General features: G+C 44.4%; 1 protein-coding gene across 1 annotated transcript in view; it reads right to left on the reverse strand.

Moving 5' to 3' along the window:
- SLC26A7 (solute carrier family 26 member 7) overlaps positions 1–24,206 on the reverse strand; it is a 102,409-nt gene that overhangs the window by 11,695 nt on the left and 66,508 nt on the right. Inside the window, exons 12-15 of the mRNA XM_040433260.1 lie at positions 18,572–18,638; positions 15,902–16,015; positions 10,405–10,453; positions 3,113–3,210 (exon numbers count right to left, since the gene is read on the reverse strand). Coding sequence (XP_040289194.1) covers positions 3,113–3,210; positions 10,405–10,453; positions 15,902–16,015; positions 18,572–18,638 — 328 coding nt within the window. The remainder of the gene's footprint in view (positions 1–3,112; positions 3,211–10,404; positions 10,454–15,901; positions 16,016–18,571; positions 18,639–24,206) is intronic.

The following is a 24,206-nucleotide window of genomic DNA, read 5'->3' on the forward strand; positions in this document are numbered from 1 at the left end:
CTATAACAGTAGAAGTCTCATATTTTTTCAGTCAGTAGCATGGCGGTTCTTATGGCCGTGTGGTTAAATGCTTTGCCTCTGATACAGAAGGTCGTGGGTTCGAATCCCAGCAGAAACTTTTCTGAAATACACAAGCACTGACTCCATATATGCACATACAGGAAGAGGCTGCATTGCATCGCTGACATGGAGGTAAGTAGAAGTGTTTATTTTTTTATTTTTTTTAATACCCGACTGTTACTGCCATGGGGGGAGCGGGAGGCTCTTGATACTGGCACATGGGGGAGGGGGGTTGGCACATGGGGGGGGAGATGGCATGGCACTATGATACTGGGACATGGGGGGAGAGGCACTTGATACTGGCACTTTTGGGGGGGGAGATGGAATGGCACTATGATACTGGGACATGGGGGGGAGGCACTTGATACTGGCACTTTTGGGGGGGGGAGATGGCATGGCACTATGATACTGGGACATGGGGGGGGGAGGAGAGAGGCACTTCATACTGGCACATTGGGGGGATAGATGGCACTATGATACTGGGACATGTGGGGGGGAGGAGAGAGGCACTTCATACTGGCACATTGGGGAGATGGGAGATGGCACTATGATACTTGGACATGTGGGGGGGGGAGAGGCATTTTATACTGGCACATGATGGGGGGGCATCTTTGGGGACACTTACTGGCACATTATTGGGGGGCATTATGGGGGACACTAGGCCGGCAGCCTATCAGAGGCCGGACACTGAGGGCATCTACTGGGGCACTATATATGGGGCATTTTATACTGGTACATTATGGGGGGCACTAGCAGGAAGGGGGGAGAGGAGCACTATGGGGGAATTCACTGGGGGCACTATATAGGGGTATTTTATACTGGGACATTATGGGGGCACTATGGGGACATTAGCTCAACTGGGGGCATTACAAGGGGGTATTTTTTGCACTGTCACATTAAAAGGAGAATTATTTCTACTAGGGGGGGGAGGGGGCCTTATGGTGGGCTTTATTACTTCCATATGGTATGACCCCCTAGTAGCAGCACCAGCCTCTCCCTGCTCTGCTATCCCTCTGCCCCTTCTCCACATCCTTATTATGAAATCTTTCTCATTAGGATAAAACACAACATCAGCTCCACCGAGCCCCCAGCCAAAGTGTGGAAGTGGTGTCTGAGATCCCCAAGGGCCGAGCCAAGTAACTAAGTTTTTATGTGAAATATGTTTGTTATACACATATAGCATACTACACTGTGCCCCCACAATATACAGTATACCTCTAAACTGTGCCCCACAATATACAGTATACCGCTACACTGTGCCCCACAATATACAGTATACCTCTACACTGTGCCCCACAATATACAGTATACCTCTACACTGTGCCCCACAATATACAGTATACCGCTACACTGTGCCACACAATATACAGTATACCGCTACACTGTGCCACACAATATACAGTATACCTCTACACAGTGCCCCACAATATACAGTATACCTCTACACTGTGCCACACAATGTACAGTATACCGCTACACTGTGCCCCACAATATACAGTATACCGCTACACTGTGCCACACAATATACAGTATACCTCTACACTGTGCCACACAATATACAGTATACCTCTACACTGTGCCACACAATATACAGTATACCGCTACACTGTGCCACACAATGTACAGTATACCTCTACACTGTGCCACACAATGTACAGTATACTCTACACTGTGCCACACAATGTACAGTATACCTCTACACTGTGCCCAACAATATACAGTATACCTCTACAGTGTGCCACACAATATACAGTATACTTCTACACTGTGCCCCACAATATACAGTATACCGCTACACTGTGCCCCACAATATACAGTATACCTCTACACTGTGCCGCACAATATACAGTATACCTCTACACTGTTCCACACAATATACAGTATACCTCTACACCGTGCCCCACAATATACAGTATACCTCTACACTGTGCCCCACAATATACAGTATACCGCTACACTGTGCCACACAATATACAGTATACCTCTATACTGTGCCACACAATATAAAGTATACCTCTACACTGTGCCACACAATATACAGTATACCGCTACACTGTGCCCCACGATAACAGTATACCGCTACCACTGTGGAGTCTGTTCTATAAGCACCATTGTTTTGTGGTGGCGGACAGAAAATAATCTGGAAGTGCCCTCCCGAGACAGGCTCTGACTGCTAGAGGGGGGGTCTGCTGAGCTAACGGATGCCCCTATGGCAGTAGCACCACATAGCCCCCATATATGGCAAAAAAAATTGCTGAGGGGAGGGGGGGGGAAGGGGTGACACCATTTTCTACCGCACCGGGTGACACCAGCCCTAGCAGCGTCACTGAACACGTGATACATCACTCTAATCAGGGCCACTACCACTCCATCCTCTGCACCCTCACTGCAGCTCAGGACATGAAGATCGCAATGGTGCATTGTTACATAACATCTAATGACTGTCAGTGGTTTAGGATTGCAACCCCAACCCAGAACATTATTCCTGTTGGATTCTTGGTCACAGATTACAAGTCGCACATGAAACACTACCATCACAGACTGCAATGCAAATCACGTACGACTGTTACTCACCTGTGACCCATCTGCAATTAAATTTTTACAGCCAAATTGCAGCTGTAAAATAGTTGTACAACGGCAAGTCTTAGACAAGCTGTACAAATATTTTTGGTTATGAGACATACTTTCCCATGACACGTGTCGCTGTGTAAGCCTAGCCATAGAGAAAACTAGAGGCCACTTTATGTGTGACAGGAGGAGGTACTGGGGGGTCATTAGAAGCAACCAGAGAGTACAGGGAATGTACTGCTGCCAGACATCCCAATGAGAATAAGCAGTGAATTCACTTGAGGCAGTAATCGTACCGCTCTCTGGTTTTTCTCCTCCATTACAGATGACACGATGGCTTCTAGTTTCACTTCTTTCTGGCCTTTGTTAAAGATGAATATTCCTTAAATAACCAGAAATTGCCATGTTCGAGGAATTTTTATTTCATACAAAGTCTGATCATGTGACTCGCTCTAGCACAAAAGTTAATGATTTCTAGGAATACCTGGGTGAGGGTAGTCACTCCTGTGTAGTCCAGAAATGGTGCCCCACTGCAGTCCAAGATCAAGGTGGTGTTGAAACTTCCATTGTGCTGAAATTGTCCTGAAAGAAAAACGATCATTTGTATCCAATGCCTCTTAAAGGAAATCTGTCATCGGTTCTATGGTGTCCAAACTAAGGGCAGCATGAACTAGTCACAGATCCCCTTAGCAAAATTGCAAACCCCTTTAACTCCTTCCAGACAAGGACAGTTTTCACCTTCCTGACACAGCTTTTCCAAATCTTACAAGTCACTCTATGTGGTAATAACTTGGAATGTTCTTACTTATCCAATTGTTTTGTGACACATTGTACTTCAGGTCAGTGGCAAAGTGGGTTGAGATGTGTTTACTTTATTTATTTTTAAAAAGTTGAAAATTTACAGAAAATTTGGAAAATTATACATTATGTAAATTTGAATTTCTTTGCTTTTAAGACACGTAGTCATACCTCATAAAATAGCTATTAACATTCTATATATGTCTACTTATGTAGGAATCATTTTGTAAATGCCATTTAATTTATTTTTTATTATTATTAGAATAGTTTTTAGAAGAAGACTAACCAATTTTTCAAATTTTCAAGAAAATTTGTTGAATTGACTTTGAGAGAGCTACATAATAGAAACCGTCCATAAATGACCCCAATTTGAAACTACATCCAAAAAGTATTCAAAACTAGAGATGTCCTGAACTATTCGCCGGCGAACATCGCTCTGCTCGCGTTTGCCGCGGCGGGTGAACATATGCGATGTTCGGTCCGCACCCTATACGTCATCATTTAGCAAACTTTGACCCTGTACCTCACAGTCAGCAGACACATTCAGCCAATCAGCAGCATACCCTCCCTCTCAGACCCTCCACCTCCTATCAAAAAGAAAGGACAGCATCCATCTTAGATTCATTCTGAAGCTGCAGTGTTAGTGAATAGTGAGAGCAGGGACAGTGCTGCTGCTGCTGCTGATTTAATAGGGAAAGTGTTAGCTAAGGCAGTGTTCTGTGTCCACTCTAGTCCTCAAAGACTCATCTGCTGTAAGGACAGCGTCCTGACAGCACCCCAAAAAGCCCATTTTAGGGCTGGTACATCAGTCTGCTTTTTTTTATTTATATATATATATATATAATATATATATTGCAGTTGTCTGCCCATGTGTGAGAGGCCACAGGCCCACAGACTGTACTGTGTGCACGCCACTCATATCGGGTGGCACAGTACCTTGCAAATAAAAAAGTCATTTAATTTTTACCCTTTAATATAATTGCAGTTGCCTGCCAGTGTGTGTCAGGCCCACTGACTGTACTGTGCCCACTGCCAGTGCCCACCACTCATATCGGGTGGCACAGTACCTTGCAGATAAAAAAGTCATTTAATTTTTTCTCTGTAATATAATTGCAGTTGCCTGCCAGTGAGTGTCAGGCCCACTGACTGTACTGTGCCCACTGCCCACCACTCATATCGGGTGGCACAGTACCTTGCAGATAAAAAAGTCATTTAATTTTTTCTCTGTAATATAATTGCAGTTGCCTGCCAGTGAGTGTCAGGCCCACAGACTGTACTGTGCCCACTGCCCACCACTCATATCGGGTGGCACAGTACCTTGCAGATAAAAAAAGTCATATAATTTTTACCCTTTAACATAATTGCAGTTGCCTGCCAGTGAGTGTCAGGCCCACAGACTGTACTGTGCCCACTGCCCACCACTCATATCAGGTGGCACAGTACCTTGCAGATAAAAAAGTCATTACATTTTTTCTCTGTAATATAATTACAGTTGCCTGCCAGTGTGGTGTCAGGCCCACTGACTGTACTGTGCCCACTGCCAGTGCCCACCACTCCTATTGGGTGGGCACAGTACCTTGCAGATAAAAAAGTCATTTGATTTTTACCCTTTAATATAATTGCAGTTGCCTGCCAGTGTTTGTCAGGCCCACTGACTGTACTGTGCCCACTGCCAGTGCCCACCACTCATAACGGGTGGCACAGTACCTTGCAGATAAAAAAGTAATTGAAATTTTTTCTCTGTATTATTTATTACAGTGCCTGCCAGTGAGTGTCAGGCCCACAGACTGTACTGTGCCCACTGCCCACCACTCATATCGTGTGGCACAGTATCTTGCACGCATAGTACCACTAATCTAAAAAAAATGACTGCAGAGGCAGGCCACCCCGCAGGGGCCGTCGTGGTCATGGTGCTGTGATTTCCTTTGGTCCTAGACAGCATGCCAATCAACGCATGCTGTTGCCACCACCAGAATGGCGTCCATGCAAAGCTCAGCAGTGTGGCATTTTTTTTGTGTGTCTGCCTCTGATAACAGCGATGCCATTTGCAACCTGTGCCAAAAGAAACTGAGTCGTGGGAAGTCCCACACCCACCTAGGTACAACTGCTTTGCGAAGGCACATGATCTCACATCACAAACGCCTATGGGATCAACACATGATGAGTACAAGCAGCACAGAAACTCAATGCCACCATCCTCCTCCTGGTCCAGCATCTTCAGCCACGTCAACCACTGCTGTCCTCCTTGCCCCCTCTCAACCACCCGCCACTCCGCCTCTCACCTTCAGCAGTTCCTGCTCATCTGCCCAGTCAGGTGTCTGTCAAGGAAATGTTTAAGCGTAAGAAGCCAATGTCACAGAGTCAGACAGCTGACTTGTCGGAACTCTTAGCCCGCCAGCTTTTACCATACAAGCTAGTGGAGTCTGAGGCCTTCAAAAAATTTGTAGCTATTGGGACACCGCAGTGGAAGGTACCCGGACGAATTTTTTTTTCACAAAAGGCAATCCCCAACCTGTACTCTATTGTGGAAAAGGAAGTCATGGCATGTCTGGCACACAGTGCTGGGGCAAGGGTCCATCTGACCACTGATACCTGGTCTGCAAAAGCACGGTCATGGCAGGTATATCACATACACTGAGCATTGGGTAAACCTGCTGACGGCTGCCAAGCATGGAATGCGTGGCTCTGCAGAGGAGTTGGTGACACCGCCACGACTTGCAGGCAGGCCCGCTGACACCTCCTCTACTCCTCCTACGCTATCCTCTTCGCTAACCTCCTTGGCTGAGTCCTCTTCTGCTGCTGCGTCTTGCTCCACATCAACTGCACCCCCCCCCAGCTCCCCAGGGGCTATTCCACATCCCGGACATGACAGTGTCACACCGTCTTGGGGTTGACTTGCCTGAAAGCAGAGAGTCACACCGGACCAGCACTCCTGTCCGCCCTGAACACACAGGTGGATCAGTGGCTGACCCTGCACCAACTGGAGATCGGCAAAGTGGTGTGTGACAATGGAAGCAATTTGTTGGCAGCATTGAATTTGGGCAAGTTGACACATGTGCGTGGTGGTATTATAAGTAGTATACTGTACTGTATAACACTTGTGGTAAGGTGCAGGGTACCGTAATGGATGGCAGATACGTGTCACCGAGGTTCCTGGCCTTGGTGAGGTAAGAGCCGGGTTCTGTGTGTTAACAGCAGAAGCTGTTGACACCTTTAATACTTAGTATGGCTGCAAAGCCAATTCGGGCTGGCTCTTACTGGGAGTAGGTAAAGAGTTGGGTGGGTGCCTACTCCCCACGTTCCAGAACCAGGTTTTGGAGCTGGGATTTAAATTCCCAGGCAGCAACCTCAGCTGGGAGGAGAAGGAAAATCACTGTGAGTCTGGGTGATTTTTGCAGTGTGTGGAGCTGAGGCCTGGACCCCGACACAGGCGTACCGAGCGCCCAGCATCCTGTGAGAAAACTTTATGTGGCTGTGCGATCGGCCAGGACAGGACTCATTCCAGTAAAGGAGCCAGGTGAAGCTCTCTGTTATTTTGTGTGTGAACTAACACCAAGTGACTGTTCTGCTTTTCTGTTTGAGCAAGTGTGAAATAAACGCTCTTTTGCTTCATTACCTGGACTCCATTTGCCTCTATACTGCACCCGCACTCCTGTCTACTGGAGTAAATCGCTACATTTGGTGGAGGATGCGTGCGGGTGCAGTGAGGCTGGCCTGAGGGCCCGGGAAAGTTTTGTTTTGTCTTAAACACCGGTGGATGTCATACATTAAGCTGGCAAAGCGCCCTTAGTTCCCTGACAAGATGGAGGCTGTTGTGAAAGCCCTTGTGGAGGCTAACCTGCAGCAGCGGGAGGCGAACAAACAGCAGCAATAAACTAACCAGCTGCTGTTACAACATGTAATGGCATTGCAAGCAGCAGGAGCAACCCCAAGCACTTTTGATGCCAGGAAAGCGGTTCCGGCCTCCATTCCAAAGATGGGTTCCTCTGATGATGTCGACACCTACCTGGCGGTTTTTTGAGAAAGTCGCCATCCGGGAGAAGTTGCCCCGAGACTAATGGGCTGAGATTCTCGCTCCATTCCTGTCGTCTGGACACCAGCAGGTTTTCTTCGATCTGCCCGAGGACCAAGTGGCTGATTACCAGGTCGTCAAGGGTGAGATATTGGCCAGACTGGGGGGGTGAACGTTTTGGTACGGGCTCAGCGGGTGCATCTGTGGGAGTTTAACCCGGCTGAACCTGCCAGACCCCAGTACTATGACTTGCTGCATCGTTTACAAAAATGGCTGCAGCCAGAGACACTGAGCCCCGCTGCTATGCTGGACCGGTTGTTGGCTGACATCTTCTGGGGGGCTTTGCCATACACTATCCAACACTGGGTAGGTCAGGTATCGCCGGGTAATTCCCTAGAGATGGTCGACCTCGTGGAGCGTTTTGAGGCCACTAAAAAAAATTCAAGGGAGTTCTTTTGGGAGGCGGCCGGTTAAAGCCAGGAAAGCCCCGCCTTCGACCCGACGGCCGGTTCCAGCAAAGCCTGCTCGGGACGTGCCCCCCGCAGACCCGGCTCCCATTATCTGCTGGCAGTGCCAGGAACCGGGTCACAAGAGCTGACTGTCCCCGTCAAGATGAACCCATGGACACCAACTATGGCTATCGGCAGTCATTGTATGCCAGGAGACTGTGTGCAGCTGGTGCCCTTGAGACCTTAGACACAAGCCACCTGTGCCAAGTGAAGGTGGGAGATACTTTGGCGGTGGTGCTGCTGGACTCAGGGAGCCTGGTGACACTGGTTAGCGCTGCCCTGGTGCTGCCCGTTGAGTACACGGGCCAAAAGGTGGGGGTGGTATGTATTCATGGGGACTTAAAGGTTATCCCACCGCCCAGGTGACCTTGTCCACGGTGGCCGGCAAGTGGTAGCCCCACCAGAGTGGCCCTGCTCAGGGGGGAACCCAGAGCCCTGGGAACCTGAGGCCGAAGGCCCCGCAGTGGGGGTATCCACCTCTGAGGAGGAGGAGACAACCACACTAAATGTGATGGTGGAAGACGTGGAGGAGTTGCAGGCCCGGAGTTGGCAGACCTCAACGTCTCTGGTGAAAATTTTGGTACTGCTCAGCACCGGGATCCCACCGTGACTCGGGCCTGGGAAAATGTGGTGATAGTAGAGGGTGAGCCGCAACAACCGGGGGCGGAATCTGTGTCACAGCCGTTACCTCTAGCTGTGATCTTCTGTCTTAGCTCTCGCTGCAGTTCTGTTCCTGTGTGCTGTTTGTGGTTCTTTATGGGTTAACTCCCCTGTTTGCCTATTAGGAGTTAATCCTCTCTGTCTGCTCCATGGGTGTGGCCTCTCTGCTGTACTTACGGAATCTGTATATTTGGCTGAGTTTCCCTTAGAAAGGAATGCCCGAGTCACCTGGTGGTTTCTGTCTCTACAGAATTACAAATTTATGGTGGAGCACAAAGCTGGCCGATTACTGGGGAATGCGGACGCCCTCTCCCAGGTACACTGTTTTTCGTGTGTCCACCCCCTCAGGGTTGATCAAAGGGGGGGTATGTGGTAAGGTGCAGGGTACTGTAATGGATGGCAGATACGTGTCACGAGGTTCCTGGCCTCGGTGAGTTAAGAGCCGGGTTTTGTGTGTTAACAGCAGAAGCTGTTGACACCTTTAATACTTAGTATGGCTGCAAAGCCAATCCGGGCCGGCTCTTACTGGGAGTAGGTAAAGAGTTGGGTGGGTGCCTACTTCCCACGTTCCAGAACCAGGTTTTGGAGCTGGGATTGATATTCCCAGGCAGCTACCTCAGCTGGGAGGAAAGGGGAGGAAAATCACTGTGAGTCTGGGTGGTTTTTGCAGTGTGTGGAGCTGAAGCCTGGACCCCGACAAAGGCGTACCGAGCGCCCAGCATCCTGTGAGAAAACTTTATGTGGCTGTGCGATCGGCCAGGACAGGACTCATTCCAGTAAAGGAGCCAGGTGAAGCTCTCTGTTATTTTGTGTGTGAACTAACACCAAGTGACTGTTCTGCTTTTCTGTTTGAGCAAGTGTGAAATAAACGCTCTTTTGCTTCATTACCTGGACTCCATTTGCCTCTATACTGCACCCGCACCCCTGTCTACCGGAGTAAATCCCCACACACTGTATAACAATATTTTCTTGTTACTACATGATGCTTAGTGGGCACTGTACGGTAATATTCTCCAGTCACTACATGGTGGTATTATTAGTGGTTTTAATGTTCATTGTATAGTAGTATTATTCAGTCACTATATTGGGTTACTTTGCAGTTACTCTATGGTCACATCATTGGATAATGGTATGGTGGTATAATTTAGTTAAACCTGTTACTGTTGTGTGTGAAATTGCCATTAACGGTTGTAAAAGGCATGAGAGAGTTACCTGGAAAACATCCAAAGGTGCAAACATTTGGGGTCATTTATTAAGACCAGCATTTTAGACGCCGGTCTTAATGCCCCTTGCGCTGGTGCATGATGTTTGATGAGTTATGTTCCGGCACTGGCCAGCGCCCTTGCTGGTATAGGTTTAGATAATTTTTTATGCCTAAAACAGGCGTTGAAAATGATAAATGAGACCGGCCAGCCAGCCCGCCCCCTTCCCTACCCATACAACGCCCCCTTCCTCGCACATGCCACACACCCTTTTTAAGACTTGCCGTTTATCTAAGAATAAATGAACCCCATTGTCTTCTCTTTTTGTGGGTTGCAAAATTGACATGGCCTATAAACAATAAAGATAGATAAATTCTGTAATTTTTATATTAGCTTTGAATGCAACACATATTTCCCCAAATAACTTTAAACTACTGTTAACATAACTATTAACAACCCTGAAGATTAGTTGTCTCCTAAGTAGTCATCATCACATCAAAATGCAGTCTAATCTAATACTTTACAGGTATGTCAGTGCTATACAATGGATTTCTATCATCAGTTCACTGAAAAAAGAGATTCCGTATTTACTTACCATTGTAGAATCCTTTGGGTGTTGTCATTAGTAAAGCTCCATTTGTATGCTAAAATACAAATCAAGTTATTAGATTTTAGATAGAAAGACAGACAGGGAGACACATAGATAGATAGATAGATAGATAGATAGATAGATAGATAGATAGATAGATAGATAGATAGATAGATAGATAGATAGATAGTACAGAGGTACTGTGGTGGGACAGTTCAACACTGGCAACTGCAGTCACACATAGTTGCCAAACTTTAAGAAGTGACTTCAGAAACATAGCAGTTGCCCTGGGGCCCAGCATCTAAAGGGGCCCATCTCCAGTCAGAGGTGAAGCGCAGTTAGCAATCACTATGAATGACGGCAGGGGTGGAAAATGTAATACTGATGCAACATGCTGCCCACCAGGGCCGATCCTGTCCCAGGGTTTTAGGAATACTGAGTGGTGACGAGGCCTTAGTAGTTTTGTGTGTTTGTCACGGTGCTTCTACCTGGATACCATTGCTCCCCAGGGTTAGGCTCCGTAGCGATAAAGGGGAGAGTGATAGTTGGTGCGTAAGAGTCCAGACTCTAGACAATATTTAGTCTTTCTCTGGCTCCAGCAGGTTTTGGGGTAAACTGGCAGGCAACCTAGGATACTTTGCTTTCTGTTTCTCTGCTGTGCTAGACTGTGGCTTCGGTCTTGTAGCTGGAGTCTGTGACAGTTCTGGTACCTTTGAGTGGCGTGCCTTTGGCTGTTGACCCCTCGTAAACTCTGTCTGTAAACTGCAAGGAGTTGGAGTGCTTTGCAAGCTGCTTCCCTTGGGAGACTAAATGCGCCATGTCTGTTCTCTTTGGTCTTTAAGACTCAACTCCTCACCTCCACTATCAACTTTAGACTAGACTAGCCTGACTATACCTTCCTGCAACCTCTTGGTAGGAAGCAGGACTAGTCCACTTCTGCCCAAAACGGTGAGAATGTAATGGTAGTTCCATTCTATCTAAAGATACTCTGCAAGACACACTGCCACCTGCTGGTGAACCAGGGACAGTGCAGGAAACACAATATATAAGTTACATAGCAATGCTATTAAGGCACAATATCAAAGGACCTGGAAGCAAATATACAGATGACATTATTTGTTAGCCATTAGAGACAGTAGCAGGGTGTAGGAATGGCAGTGCCCGCTCTGGGGCACTACACTGATCACTGATAGAGCAAGGAGGAAAGTAAACAGGGCACAGAAAAGAGCTCAAAATAATCAATTAGGGTCCAAAATGGTTCTACTGAAGCCTACAGTGGTGGGACTTTAGTTTGGTTCAGTAAAACAACAGCTGGTTATGGTTTTGAAACCTTATTATGGACCATAGTATTTTAAGGCTATTTTAAATGGGTCTGACTAGGTAGAAATTAATATTTAATTCACAAAAACAAAAGGTCATTGTCACGTCCTGTGTTTGGCGCAGTGATACTGTTGCCTGCGGCAACGTGTTGTTGTTATTGCATGCAGGGGCAGTGTCACGGCCTATGTTGTGTGTGCCGTGACACGGTAGCCTCACATGCAGTTGCCTGCGGCAATGTTTTGTTTCGGCATGTGTGTGCGATTTCCCTTTGTGTTGTTTCCTTTTTCTTTCTGGTGAACACGGGGTTAATGTGTGTGCTAGGTGCTTATTTAGCTTCTGCTGGAAGCCTGAAGTTCAGTCTTACTCCAGTCTTGGTGTGTGCTGGTGGTTTACTGTTCCTGGATTTACCATCCGTCCAGTGAGGGCCATCCTAGTTGTCATCAAGGTCATCCCGGTGTCTCCTTCCCATCCTACCCTTTGTTGTTTGGTGTGGGTTATATTCAGGGTGTATTTATGTCTAGTGTGTTGTTACATGTCTAGTCTGTTGATGTTGTGTCCAGCATGTCTGCCTAGACATTTCCTGACTTATGCTGCATCCTCCGGAAGTGGGGTGGTTTCCCGGAGGGGGAACCATTTATCCGTATGCTGCTATGTGTGTTCTGGATTCCCATGTGTGTGTGTGTATGTGCTGTGTCCTTTTGGTGTGTGGACATCAGCACTTGTGCACGGGTTCCTGACGGTGTGTCTGTGGCAGGTTAGTGTGTTGTGGTTGTCGCTTAACTGCCTAGTCCATAGGCTTCATACGGTCTCCTTTCCTTACAGCCTAGCCGGTGGAGACTCCTGTTCGTCCGTTTCTTGGAGGAAGAGGTTGTCTCTACCCTGCGCCTTGCCCAGGGATTCCGTGATGGTTAGTAGGACCCCGAGGTTCGTGGGTATGAATCCTCCTACCATCCCTTATTTCTCATTCCAGCCTAGCTGTTACCCAATATCAGCCGGTATTGTGCGATGGAGGGTTTCCCCCACTATCCACTGTGACAGTCATTTTATGACATTCAAGTCCTGCAACCTTTTTCTCCTCTTTGTCTTCATGATATTTTATAAAATAAAAACGCTTATTGGCAATTTCATAAAGCCACACGTGAACTCAATAATTGTATTCCTATATATAGGCAATGGTGGAAAAAGCTGCATCAATATGAAACCCACCATTTGCCAATGTCAGACAACAAACAACATCAGATTTCTTCTTGAAACGGAAATCGTATCAATGCTTGTTTGCTTTACTATATATGTACCAATACCATTTACAGTAACTGTTCATCTTTTTTCTCATTACTGGTTTTAGTTACTTGAAGTTTACTCTACCCTTCAAGGTGCAGCGAGCCCTGAGTTGCCGGAGCAGAGGATGGGAGTGGTAGTGGCCCTGATGAGATGATGTGTCATGGTGTACTCCCTCAGGACGTTGCTCCCTGGGAATCGGTGCCGTGAAAAGATTATATAAGAAATTAGGCCAGAAAAATAAAAGTCTCACTTTACTTAGTGTAAGATAGGAGTACACCCAGCAGTAGTTGTATAGAGTGCAATTTTTCCTTCCCTAGATGATGAAGTATGGTGGCTAGCAAAGTAGCTGATAATAACACCTCTGGTATGCTATATTGCTTATGTCTCTCTCCCGAACTTCTGGCTAACAGCTGAAAGCTGGCAATTGGGGCTGTAGGTGTCCACTGTGAAATTCAGTCTTTTATGAGTTGGTCTGGCCTGGATGGGATCTAGGTGATGGGTGTGATGGTGTCTGAGCCATAGTCCCTCATATGCAGTAGGGTTTGTATGTACAACTGTGGTCGCTGGTCACACTAATGACAGTAAATGCTGTAGCTTTAAATATATCTATAGCCATTCCTCACAGATAGAGCTGGATCTCCGATCCCAGAGACCCTATAGTGGGGGGGGATGGTCGTGCTTCCTCACTTCTCACTTGCTAGACTAGCTCTGCCCTCTCTTGGCAGGAAGTATGAAAAGCCCACTACCACCAAGAGGGGAGGAATGGCAAGGTTAGTCCCATCTCTATTGCCATTTATGCCCCACCTGCTGGAGTACAGTACAAACATTACACAGTATGGCAAAACATAACATACAGTCAAGTCCATAAATATTGGACATCAACACAATTCTAACATTTTGGCTCTATACACCACCACAATGGATTTGAAATGAAACAATCAATATGTGCTTTAACTGCAGACTGTCAGCTTTAATTTGAGGGTATTTACATCAAAATCAGGTGAACGTGTAGGAATTACAACAGTTTGCATATGTGCCTCCCACTTGTTAAGGGACCAAAAATAATGGACAATTGTTTCTCAGCTGTTCCATAGCCAGGTGTGTGTTATTCCCTTATTATCCAATTACAATGAGCAAGAAAAGGTCCAGAGTTCATTTCAAGTGTGCTATTTGCATTGGAATCTGTTGCTGTCAACTCTCAAGATGAGATCCAAAGAGCTGTCACTATCAGTGAAGCAAGCCATCATTAGGCTGAAAAAACAAACAAACCCATCAGAGAGATAGCAAAAACATTAGGCGTGGCCAAAACAACTGTTTGGAACATTCTTAAAAAGAAGGAACACACCGGAGAGCTCAGCAACACCAAAAAGACCCGGAAGACCACGGAAAACAACTGTGGTGGATGACCAAAGATTATTTCCCTGGTGAAGAAAACACCCTTCACAACAGTTGGCCAGATCAAGAACACTCTCCAGGAGGTAGGTGTATGTGTGTCAAAGTCAGCAATCAAGAAAAGACTTCACCAGAGTGAATACAGAGGGTTCACCACAAGATGTAAACCATTGGTGAGCCTCAAAAACAGGAAGGCCAGATTAGAGTTTGCCAAACGACATCTAAAAAAGCCTTTACAGTTCTGGAACAACATCCTATGGACAGATAAGACCAAGATCATATATTATCTGCTCATATCCAGCTAAATGCTTCAGAACTCATTGGACGGCGCTTCACAGTCCAGATGGACAATGACCCAAAGCATACTGCAAAAGCAACCAAAGAGTTTTTTAAGGGAAAGAAGTGGAATGTTATGCAATGGCCAAGTCAATCACCTGACCTGAATCCGATTGAGCATGTATTTCACTTGCTGAAGGCAAAACTGAAGGGAAAATGCCCCAAGAACAAGCAGGAACTGAAGACAGTTGCAGTAGAGGCCTGGCAGAGCATCACCAGGGATGAAACCCAGCGTCTGGTGATGTCTATGCGTTCCAGACTTCAGGCTGTAATTGACTGCAAAGGATTTGCAACCAAGTATTAAAAAGTGAAAGTTTGATTTATGATTATTATTCTGTCCCATTACTTTTGGTCCCTTAACAAGTGGGAGGCACATATGCAAACTGTTGTAATTCCTACACCGTTCACCTGATTTGGATGTAAATACCCTCAAATTAAAGCTGGCAGTGAGCAGTTAAAGCACATCTTGTTTGTTTCATTACAAATCCATTGTTATGGTGTATAGAGCCAAAAATGTTACAATTGTGTCGATGTTCCAATATTTATGGACCTGACTGTAACTTTGCATTACAAACCAAACATTGCAGATACCCCCAGGTATGGGGTACTGCAAACAGACATTCACTTTACATTAATTTCCTAGTTGCTTGTGCTTATACACAGAACAAAGCTAAAACATACAGTGGATAAGAATGGCCCATGGATAGAGATTATCATTTTCAAGACCCCAATGGGGCATCCTTGATAATGTTAAATTTTGAGTTTTTCATAGCAAATTATCTGCAGATGCTCCTTTCCGGGCACACAGCAAGATATAAAAATACTGATTGGAAATCATCCTTTAAAATAATTACTGATTGCTGTATTTTAATTTGGCTTTCCAAGACAGACAGGGGATTTATCAAAACTGTATAAAGGAAAACTGTCTTAGTTGCCCAACCAATCAAATTCCAGCTTTCATTTTGCAAAGGAGTTCTGAAAAATGAAAGGTGGAATCTGATCGGTTGCTTTAGGCAGCTAAGCCAAAGTTCCTTTATACCCGTTGATAAATATCTCCCATAGTATCTTTAAATTATGACCTATCAAGATGCTTGAAGACTTGAGTTCAGAAACACTGGTCCAGAAGATACAGGAGCAACCATGACTGACTTTTGATAATAATACATTCACTCACCATACAGGAATCTCTTCTTGTTACAAATTTACGGTTCATCTCCAAGACGTCCTTGTGGAATCTCTTGGCATTGAGAAAGAAGAGTGGTGCCCCAACAGAGATAACTTTTACCTCCTGGAAGAACGATAGAAGAAATGAAAAATGAAGGCCAGGTTCACATCTGCATTGCTAACTCTGGCACTCTGTTCCGGTCACTGTATCCAGCATATACTGTATGCTGTAAGCGGCCGGATCACCGCCTGATCCCATTATTGTGAATGCGGATCTGGCAATGCACAGTGGACTCTGGCAGTCTGTTCCTCCGCTGGATACACAGATAGTTCTGGAAGAAAGACTAAGGGCCCATTCACACAACCGTATTTATGGGTCTGCATCCGTTCTGCAATTTTGCAGAACAGATGCAGGCATATTAATTTCAAAGGGGCCAGAAAAGATGCGGACAGAACCCCGTGTGCTGCAAAAAAGATAGAACATGTCCTATTCTTGTCAACAATTGCGGACAAGAATAGTAATTTCTTCCACAGGACGTTTCACATTTTGCGGAACGTACATGGGCATGTATCTGTTTTTTGTGGATCCGGCAATTTGCAGACCGCAAAACACATACGGCTGTCTGAAAGGGCCCTGAGGCTGGGGCTTCATGGAGACAAGTGTTGCACAACATAAAGATCGTGTTGTCGCATTGCAGCATCGCATCTAATGATTGTCAATGAGGTTGCAATACAGCACACAACATGGCACAATTACAACGCGACAGTCGCAAAGAATATATTTTTGGATTTTTGGTCGCGAATATCATGCCACTTTCCCATCATCTACCACATTGCATGAGACTTGCCTGTGACTTTCTGCAACTTGGCTGTGTTTTTGAAGCCAAATTAAAGCTCTAAAATAGTCGCACAACAGCAAGTTGCAGACTAGTCACACAAATGTTTTTGATCCTGGAACTTGCTATTGGGTAACACATGTCGTCAAGTAGCCCTGGCCTAAATCACATTTCAAGAGGATTAGCGCCGCCATGTTTTAGGATACCTATTCCGTTTACTACATGAGCACCAAGAAACCCAGCTAGTTAACTACAGCTAGCAAGCAAAGTTAGGATGAGATGCCACTTTATCCTCCCCATTCCCAAAAAGGACGGTGCATCCTTATGGTTCTTCTATGGTGGGAATCAGAGCTCTGTACCTGGTGCAGTTGGGGCTAACCGACAGCGTTTTACAGCATAATCTTGTGATCATCTCCAAAAATTTTAAATATTTGTCCCAAGAGTCAAAACTCAGAAAAAATATGTCCTGTTGGCGAACTGCACAAACTGCTGCTGGGGAAATGAATGGACGACCCTGTTATACCAGGTCCTTCAGTTTCTGTCATATTTCCATCTGTCCATCCTGTTTACAATGAAGTCCCTGTATTAGTGGGGCCAGGGGTCCTAATTTGCCCACCAGTTTGTTCGTTCTCAGAGTGAGTTTGTTCTCTCCATGTTTTTAGGGGACTTCTCTCATTCTATAGAGACATTGGTAAATGTTTGCCTATCATTGTATATAATATGAAATGTTTCCTCATAAGTGATTAATAATTATTCACTTGCATCTCAAATGATAGCTGAATATGATAACCTAATCATACACTGTATTCTAAACAATATTACCCTTACATCCCACTGTTAGGCGCAGTAAATATAAAAAATTGTATTGGCCTGAATTTTGATTATACATCTATAGGATATGTCATATGCAACAGGCTTGTCCCAAGAAGTCGACCTAAAATGCGCAAAACTTATGCAATGTATGTGACCCAAAATGAGTGTTTCTAGTAGGTTCTGTAGTCAAGCCATGGCAGATCAGGGGCAAAATTTCAGAATTCCCCATAATTGAATATTCAAATGCTAGTAAGGTATGGTCAAACCACTGGGCCTCCCTACCCGTTATCTGAAAGAATGTAGGGATCATCGTGATTCCTAAGGTGTCACACTGTTCCATGTGCCGTATCCAATATTGTAGCTTAGCCCATTCACTTAACGGGGTTGTGTCACCTCATATATTGGTGGCATATCTCTAGAATATACCATCAATTTCAGATAGGTGTGGGTTCCACCTGTAGGACCCGCACCTATCTCTAGAACGGGGCCCCCAAAGTGAACAAGAGCGCACGGTGCATGCATGACGTGCTCTCCATTCAATTCTATGGGGGTTCTAAAAACAGCTGAGCAAGTGTGCTCCGCTATTTTCGGAAGTCCCATAGAAACGGATGGAGAGGGCACCAGTCCAGTGCAGCCACAGCTCCTTTCACTTCTATGGGACTGCGGGTAATAGTCCAGCTATTTTTGGAACTCCCATAAAAATGCATGAAGGGCGGACATGCATGAGTGGTGTGCTCTTGTTCACTTTGAGGCTTTATTCTAGAGAGAGGTGCAGGTCCCAGAGGTAGGACCTGTACCTATTTCAGATTGGTGGCATATCCTAGCGATTTGGCACCTCTAGATATGTTGCGTTGCAGGACACAGACCCCGTGTATGGGGAAATGTGGTCAAGTTTGGCCAATATTCTAAAACCCCTTAATTTTCATGATCAGAGGGGTCTTAGCAGTTTCATCCTAAATATCTGCAACTGATCTTTAGCCCCATGCAAGCCACCTAACTATAGTTTTGAGCATGATTAATCAAATCCTTACCGAATACTTGTCTTCAGTCTCCGTGCTATATTCTTCATGCATGTTTACTACACGCAGTATCTTTGCTCTGTTGGGTTAAGGAGATGTTTTACTAATTCATAGGCCAAGTTATCTTGTGATCTACCAGATATAAATGAAAATGGGCCCTTCATAGTGCACTAAATATTTGGAAAACATTTTTAAGATCTTATTACTAGACTGAGATATGATAGTTTGATATTACAGGACTCACACCTAAGGATAGGCCCAAACGGTGCAACAGATTTTTCATGTGGCCATGGGCTGTAGCCACACTGTTTGGCCTTACCCTAAAATTGCACTACTGCTTACAGACGTACAGTTGTCAGAGACCTTGTGGGGAATTTATCCCTCCCCGCAGATTTTTGGCTTCAAAAAGTCATAAAATGTGTGTTTTGCAGCTTTTCAGACTTATTTGTGACAGCTTGCATATTTACAAAACTAACTCCAGTTTTGAAAAGTTGGTGGGAAAGTGGATGTACATTATCCTGTTAAGTCTATTTAAAGGGGTTGTGTCATCTGAGACATTGGTGCCATGTTGCAATGTCTACAATAGGGCCCCCAAAGTGAATGAGAGGGCACTTGGCATGCACAGCAGCATTCGCTCCATTCACTTCTTTGGCAATTCAGAAAATAACTGAATGATCGTGCTCAGCTATTTTCGGAAGTCCCATAGAAGTGAATGGAGAGCGCACTGCACGTGCACGGCCACCTCTCCATGCACCTCTAGGGGACCGTCAGAAAAAGCAAAGCCAGCACTAGGCAATTTTCAGATCTCCCATAAAAGTAAATGGAGGGTGACCGTGCTTGCGTGGTTCGATCTTTTTCTCTTTGGGGGTCCCATTCTAGAGATTAATGCAGGTGCCAGTGGTGGGACCCGGACTTATCTGACATTGGTGGCATATCCTAGCAATATGTCATCAATGTCTCAGATGAGACAATCCCTTTAAGCCAGATTAATGAACTGTGACTTTTTATAAAGTTGGAAAATTGTTGCACTCTTACCCCAGTAAGGGCCAGTTTGACACAAGCATATTCATCCTGGGAAACTCACTCCATGAAATACTGCTTTCACACAGAATGAATTTCCCAGGCTGAATACGCTTGTGTGAAATTAACCTGAAGAGGTGGCATAGAAAGTGGAATAACATGTCAAGACAGAACTGCTAGACTTAAAGATGCACCAAATTTAACAAAAGTAACATTCCATAACTTTGGCCCAAATTAAAACAAGGCAGACTCCTACAAAACTTTCTTTAAAAAATCACATCATGATAAATCATCCCCAAACAATTCTAGGCAAGTCAAATTAATTATGAATGTTCCCAAAAAATTTGTATTGTAGCAAATCCAAAACATTTTGTGGTTCATATTAGACAAATCACTCAAAATGGCAGCCACCATTTTACAGGTCAGAAGACAGAGAAGAAGGCATCTGCCACCAAAAAAGAAATATTCTGTGTTCATAATGCGGAAAAGAGAGAAAATCCAGAGGCTGCTACTACAGCATCTCAGCTCTGTACAGAAAAAAAGATTCCATATTTTTCTTTTATAAAGACCAATTGAAAAAAAAAGATTTTTAGCTCAAAATGAGTACAATGCAATAATTAAGAAAATGTTGTAATGTGGTCGTAAACTGATGTAAGGGCACACGGCAGGGCGCAGAAGGAAAGGAGCGCCGTATGGTTTTTGGAAGGCAGATTTTGCTGGACTGGTTTTTAGACACCATGTCCTATTTGAAGCCCCCTGATGCACCCTTGCAGTAAAAACTTCCAAAAAGTAACTCAATTTGGAAACTACGGGATAAGGTGACAGATTTGGTATTATTTGGGGTACATATGATTTTTAATCACTCCATATTACGTTTTTGTGAAGCAAAGTAACCAAAAAATGGTTTCGCATCATTGGTCACATCTATATCATTGCCGGACGTTTGTCCAAATTTCTATCTACCTCCTGATGAGCCTGATTCTATACAGGTGAAACGCGTTGAGGTCTGAGTTATAAGATGTGTATATTTTAAAATGTGCGTACTGTTTACTGGTGAGGAATGGTGATCCCCCGAATATCTGGACCCCCTTCCACTCACTTTTTGTATTCATTATATGTATTGTTTGAATTTCGGAGAGGACAGGTGGCGACCCTGGCTATCTGAACCACCTTTTTCCCTCCGGTATATTCTTTTTGATACCGTTACTGTATATCTATTACCTTTCCCCGGTTAGGGTCAACCTAGGGACTTGACAGTTTTAGGTTCGGGGACAGGGAACCTCCACCATCAGGGGGTTACCCTGGGCTGAGCAGGTTTTAGGGCCTTTAGGGTTAGCATCTTGTCTGCCCTGCCCTTTTCTCCTCAGACCATGTACTAATTTTTGTTTTGATCCTCGAACCGCCGTAGTTTACTGATAGTTTTTGTGTCACTAACATACGTTTTAGCTAGGGGTCACTACTCCCCTGTCAAAAGAAATTTATATATAATCCTTTTGAAATTGTAGTACACTCTGTTGGTATATGCATACCTATACCCGCACTATAACTAAATAAAGGTATTTTTAAAAGTCACTAATTTCGAATAGCAAATTATGTTAAAACCCATGTGATAATATAATCTAATAAAAATCAAATTACTAGGCAATTTTTTAACCAAAAAATGGCTGTCCTGGCACAGTTTTCATTTTTTGTTTTTTACAATGTTCATCTGGCATGTTAGAACATGTGCTATTTTTATAGAGCAAGTTGTTATGGATGCGATTATATCAAATATATCTACTTCTTTGTTTGTTCCAGTTTCAGATAATAAACATTTTTGAAAAAAAATTATGTTTTTGTGTCTCCATTTTCTGAACTTTTTTTATTTTTCTGCTGATAATCTTGTGCAGGGGCTCGTTTTTTGCAGGAAGAGTTGACATTTTTATTGGTACAATTTTTGGGTACATATGATTTTTTGATCATTCATTGGTGTTTTGGCACAGTTTTTATTTATTTATTTTTACAGCGTTCACCTGAGGGATTAGGTCATGTGATATTTTTATAGAGCAGGTCGTTATGGACGTGGAAATACCTAATATGTATACTTTTTCTTATTTTTTTAATTTTTACATAGTAATAGCATTTTTTAAACCCAAGAAGTTACGTTTTAGTGTTTTTATAGTCTGAGAGCCATAGTTTTTTTATTTGTTAGCCGATTGTCTTAAGAAGGGTTTTTTACGGGATGAGGTGACAGTTTGATTGGTACTATTTGGGGTGGCATACACCTTTTTGATCGCTTGGTGTTGCACTTTTTGTAATGTTAGGTGACAAAAAATAGCTTTTTTGGCACAGTTTTTATTTTTTTACGAAGTTCACCTGAGGGGTTATGTCATGTGATATTTTTATAGAGCTGGTTGTTATGGACGCAGCGATACCTAATATGTCAACTTTTTTTTATTTATTCACTTTAACACAATAACAGCATTTTTTAAACAAAAAAAAATCATGTTTTAGTGTCTCCATAGTCTGAGAGCTATAGTTTTAAATTTTTGGGGCGATTGTCTCATGTAGGGGCTTATTTTTTGCGGGATGAGGTGACGGTTTTATTGGTACCATTTTGGGGGCATACGCCTTTTTGATCGCTTGATGTTGCACTTTTTGTGATGCAAGTTTTTTTTTTTTTTACGGTATTTATCGGACGGGTTGGATCATGTGATATATTTATAGAGCCGGTGGTTGTGGATTCGGCTATAACTAATATGTTTGTTTTTTCTATTTTTTATTATAAAATCAGGGGAAAGGGAAGTTTTTTTTCTTTTTTACTTAAAAAAAACTTTATTACTGTCCCACTATTGAACTTCAACTTTGGGGGTGTCAGATCCCATCTGCAATGCATTACAATACATCTGTATTGTAATGCATTGCCTGTTAATGTATTGCCTGAGTAAGGCCCCTTTCACACAGGTGAGATTTCCGCGCGGTTGCAATGCGTGAGGTGAACGCATTGCACCCGCACTGAATCCGGACCCATTCATTTCTATGGCGCTATGAGCGGTGATTTTCACGCATCACTTGTGCGTTGCGTGAAAATCGCAGCATGCTTTATATTGTGCGTTTTTCTAGCAAAACAGTCCCCATAGAAGTGAATGGGGCTGCGTGAAAATCGCAAGCATCCGCAAGCAAGTGCAGATGCGGTGCGATTTTCATGCATGGTTGCTAGGATGAAAGTCTATTCACTGTATTATTTTCCCTTATAACATGGTTATAAGGGAAAATAATAGCATTCTTTAATACAGAATGCTTAGTAAAAGGTCAATTGAGGGTCAAAAAAATAAATAAAAATTAACTCACCTCCTCCAATTGATCACGTAGCTGCCGGTCTCCTGTTCTTTCTTCAGGACCTGTCAAAGGACCTGTGGTGACATCACTGTGCTCATCACATGAGATCCATCACCATGGTGACGGACCATGTGATGATCTCAGTGACGTCACCACAGGTCCTTTGACAGGTCCTGAAGAAAGAACAGGAGACCGGCAGCTACGCGATCAATTGGAGGAGGTGAGTTAATTTTTATTTATTTTTTGACCCTCAATTGACCTTTTACTAAGCATTCTGTATTAAAGAATGCTATTATTTTCCCTTATAACCATGTTATAAGGGAAAATAATAAAATTTACAGAGTACTGAACCCAAACCCGAACTTCTGTGAAGAAGTCCGGGTTCGGGTCTGGGTACCACACATGCCGATTTTTCTCACGTGCATGCAAACGCATTAAAACGCTTTGCACTCGCGGGGAAAAATTGCACATGTTCCCGCAACGCACCCACATCTTTTTTCGCAACGCACCCGCAACGCCCGTGTGAACCCAGCCTAATACACTAACAGGTTGCCTAGGAGACCCAACCTGGGGCTGGATCTCCTCGGCCCCCATAAAAGACAGGTCCTGATGCCTTGCAAGGCATTGGGCAGCCTCTGCAAGGCATCGGGCTGCCTTCTCACCCATCAGGTCCCCGCCACAGCAGCGCGGGGACACGATGGGCTCCCTCATATGCCGTAAATACTTCCAATGGTGCGGTCAGTGCTGACCACAGCATAGAAAGGGTTAATCTGCCAAGGCAAGTGCTAGGGACAGTGTTTCACTAATCTTTTTATTGTAGAATATTGGATAGAGAGAGTGCTGGGACAGGGCATGGACAGGGCAGGTTTAGTGTAATCGTCTTGCGCATCAGAATCAGCATCAACAGGTGGTCTAATATAAAGGCACGTTTATCTAGTTCAACTGCGCCAGGTTTAGTGTAATCGTCCTGTGCATCTTGTTCAACTTTCTGTGCATCAGACTCATTGTCAACAGACAGTTTAATATATAGGCACATTTATCTAGTTCACCTGCTGCTCCATTCATACTTAATCTGTTCTGTTATACATAGACTTACTGTGCATCAGACTCAGCGTCAACAGGCAGTCTTATAATATATACGTGCGTTTATCTGGTTTACCTTCTGCACCATTCATACTTAATCTGTTCTGTTATACAAAGACTTACTGTGCATCAGACTCAGAGTCAACAGACAGTCTAACATATAGGCATGTTTATCTAGTTCACCTGCTGCGCCATTTATACTTAATCTGTTCTGTTATACGTAGAC

Source organism: Bufo bufo, chromosome 5 (genome assembly GCF_905171765.1).
Source record: "Bufo bufo chromosome 5, aBufBuf1.1, whole genome shotgun sequence".
Taxonomy (NCBI): domain Eukaryota; kingdom Metazoa; phylum Chordata; class Amphibia; order Anura; family Bufonidae; genus Bufo; species Bufo bufo.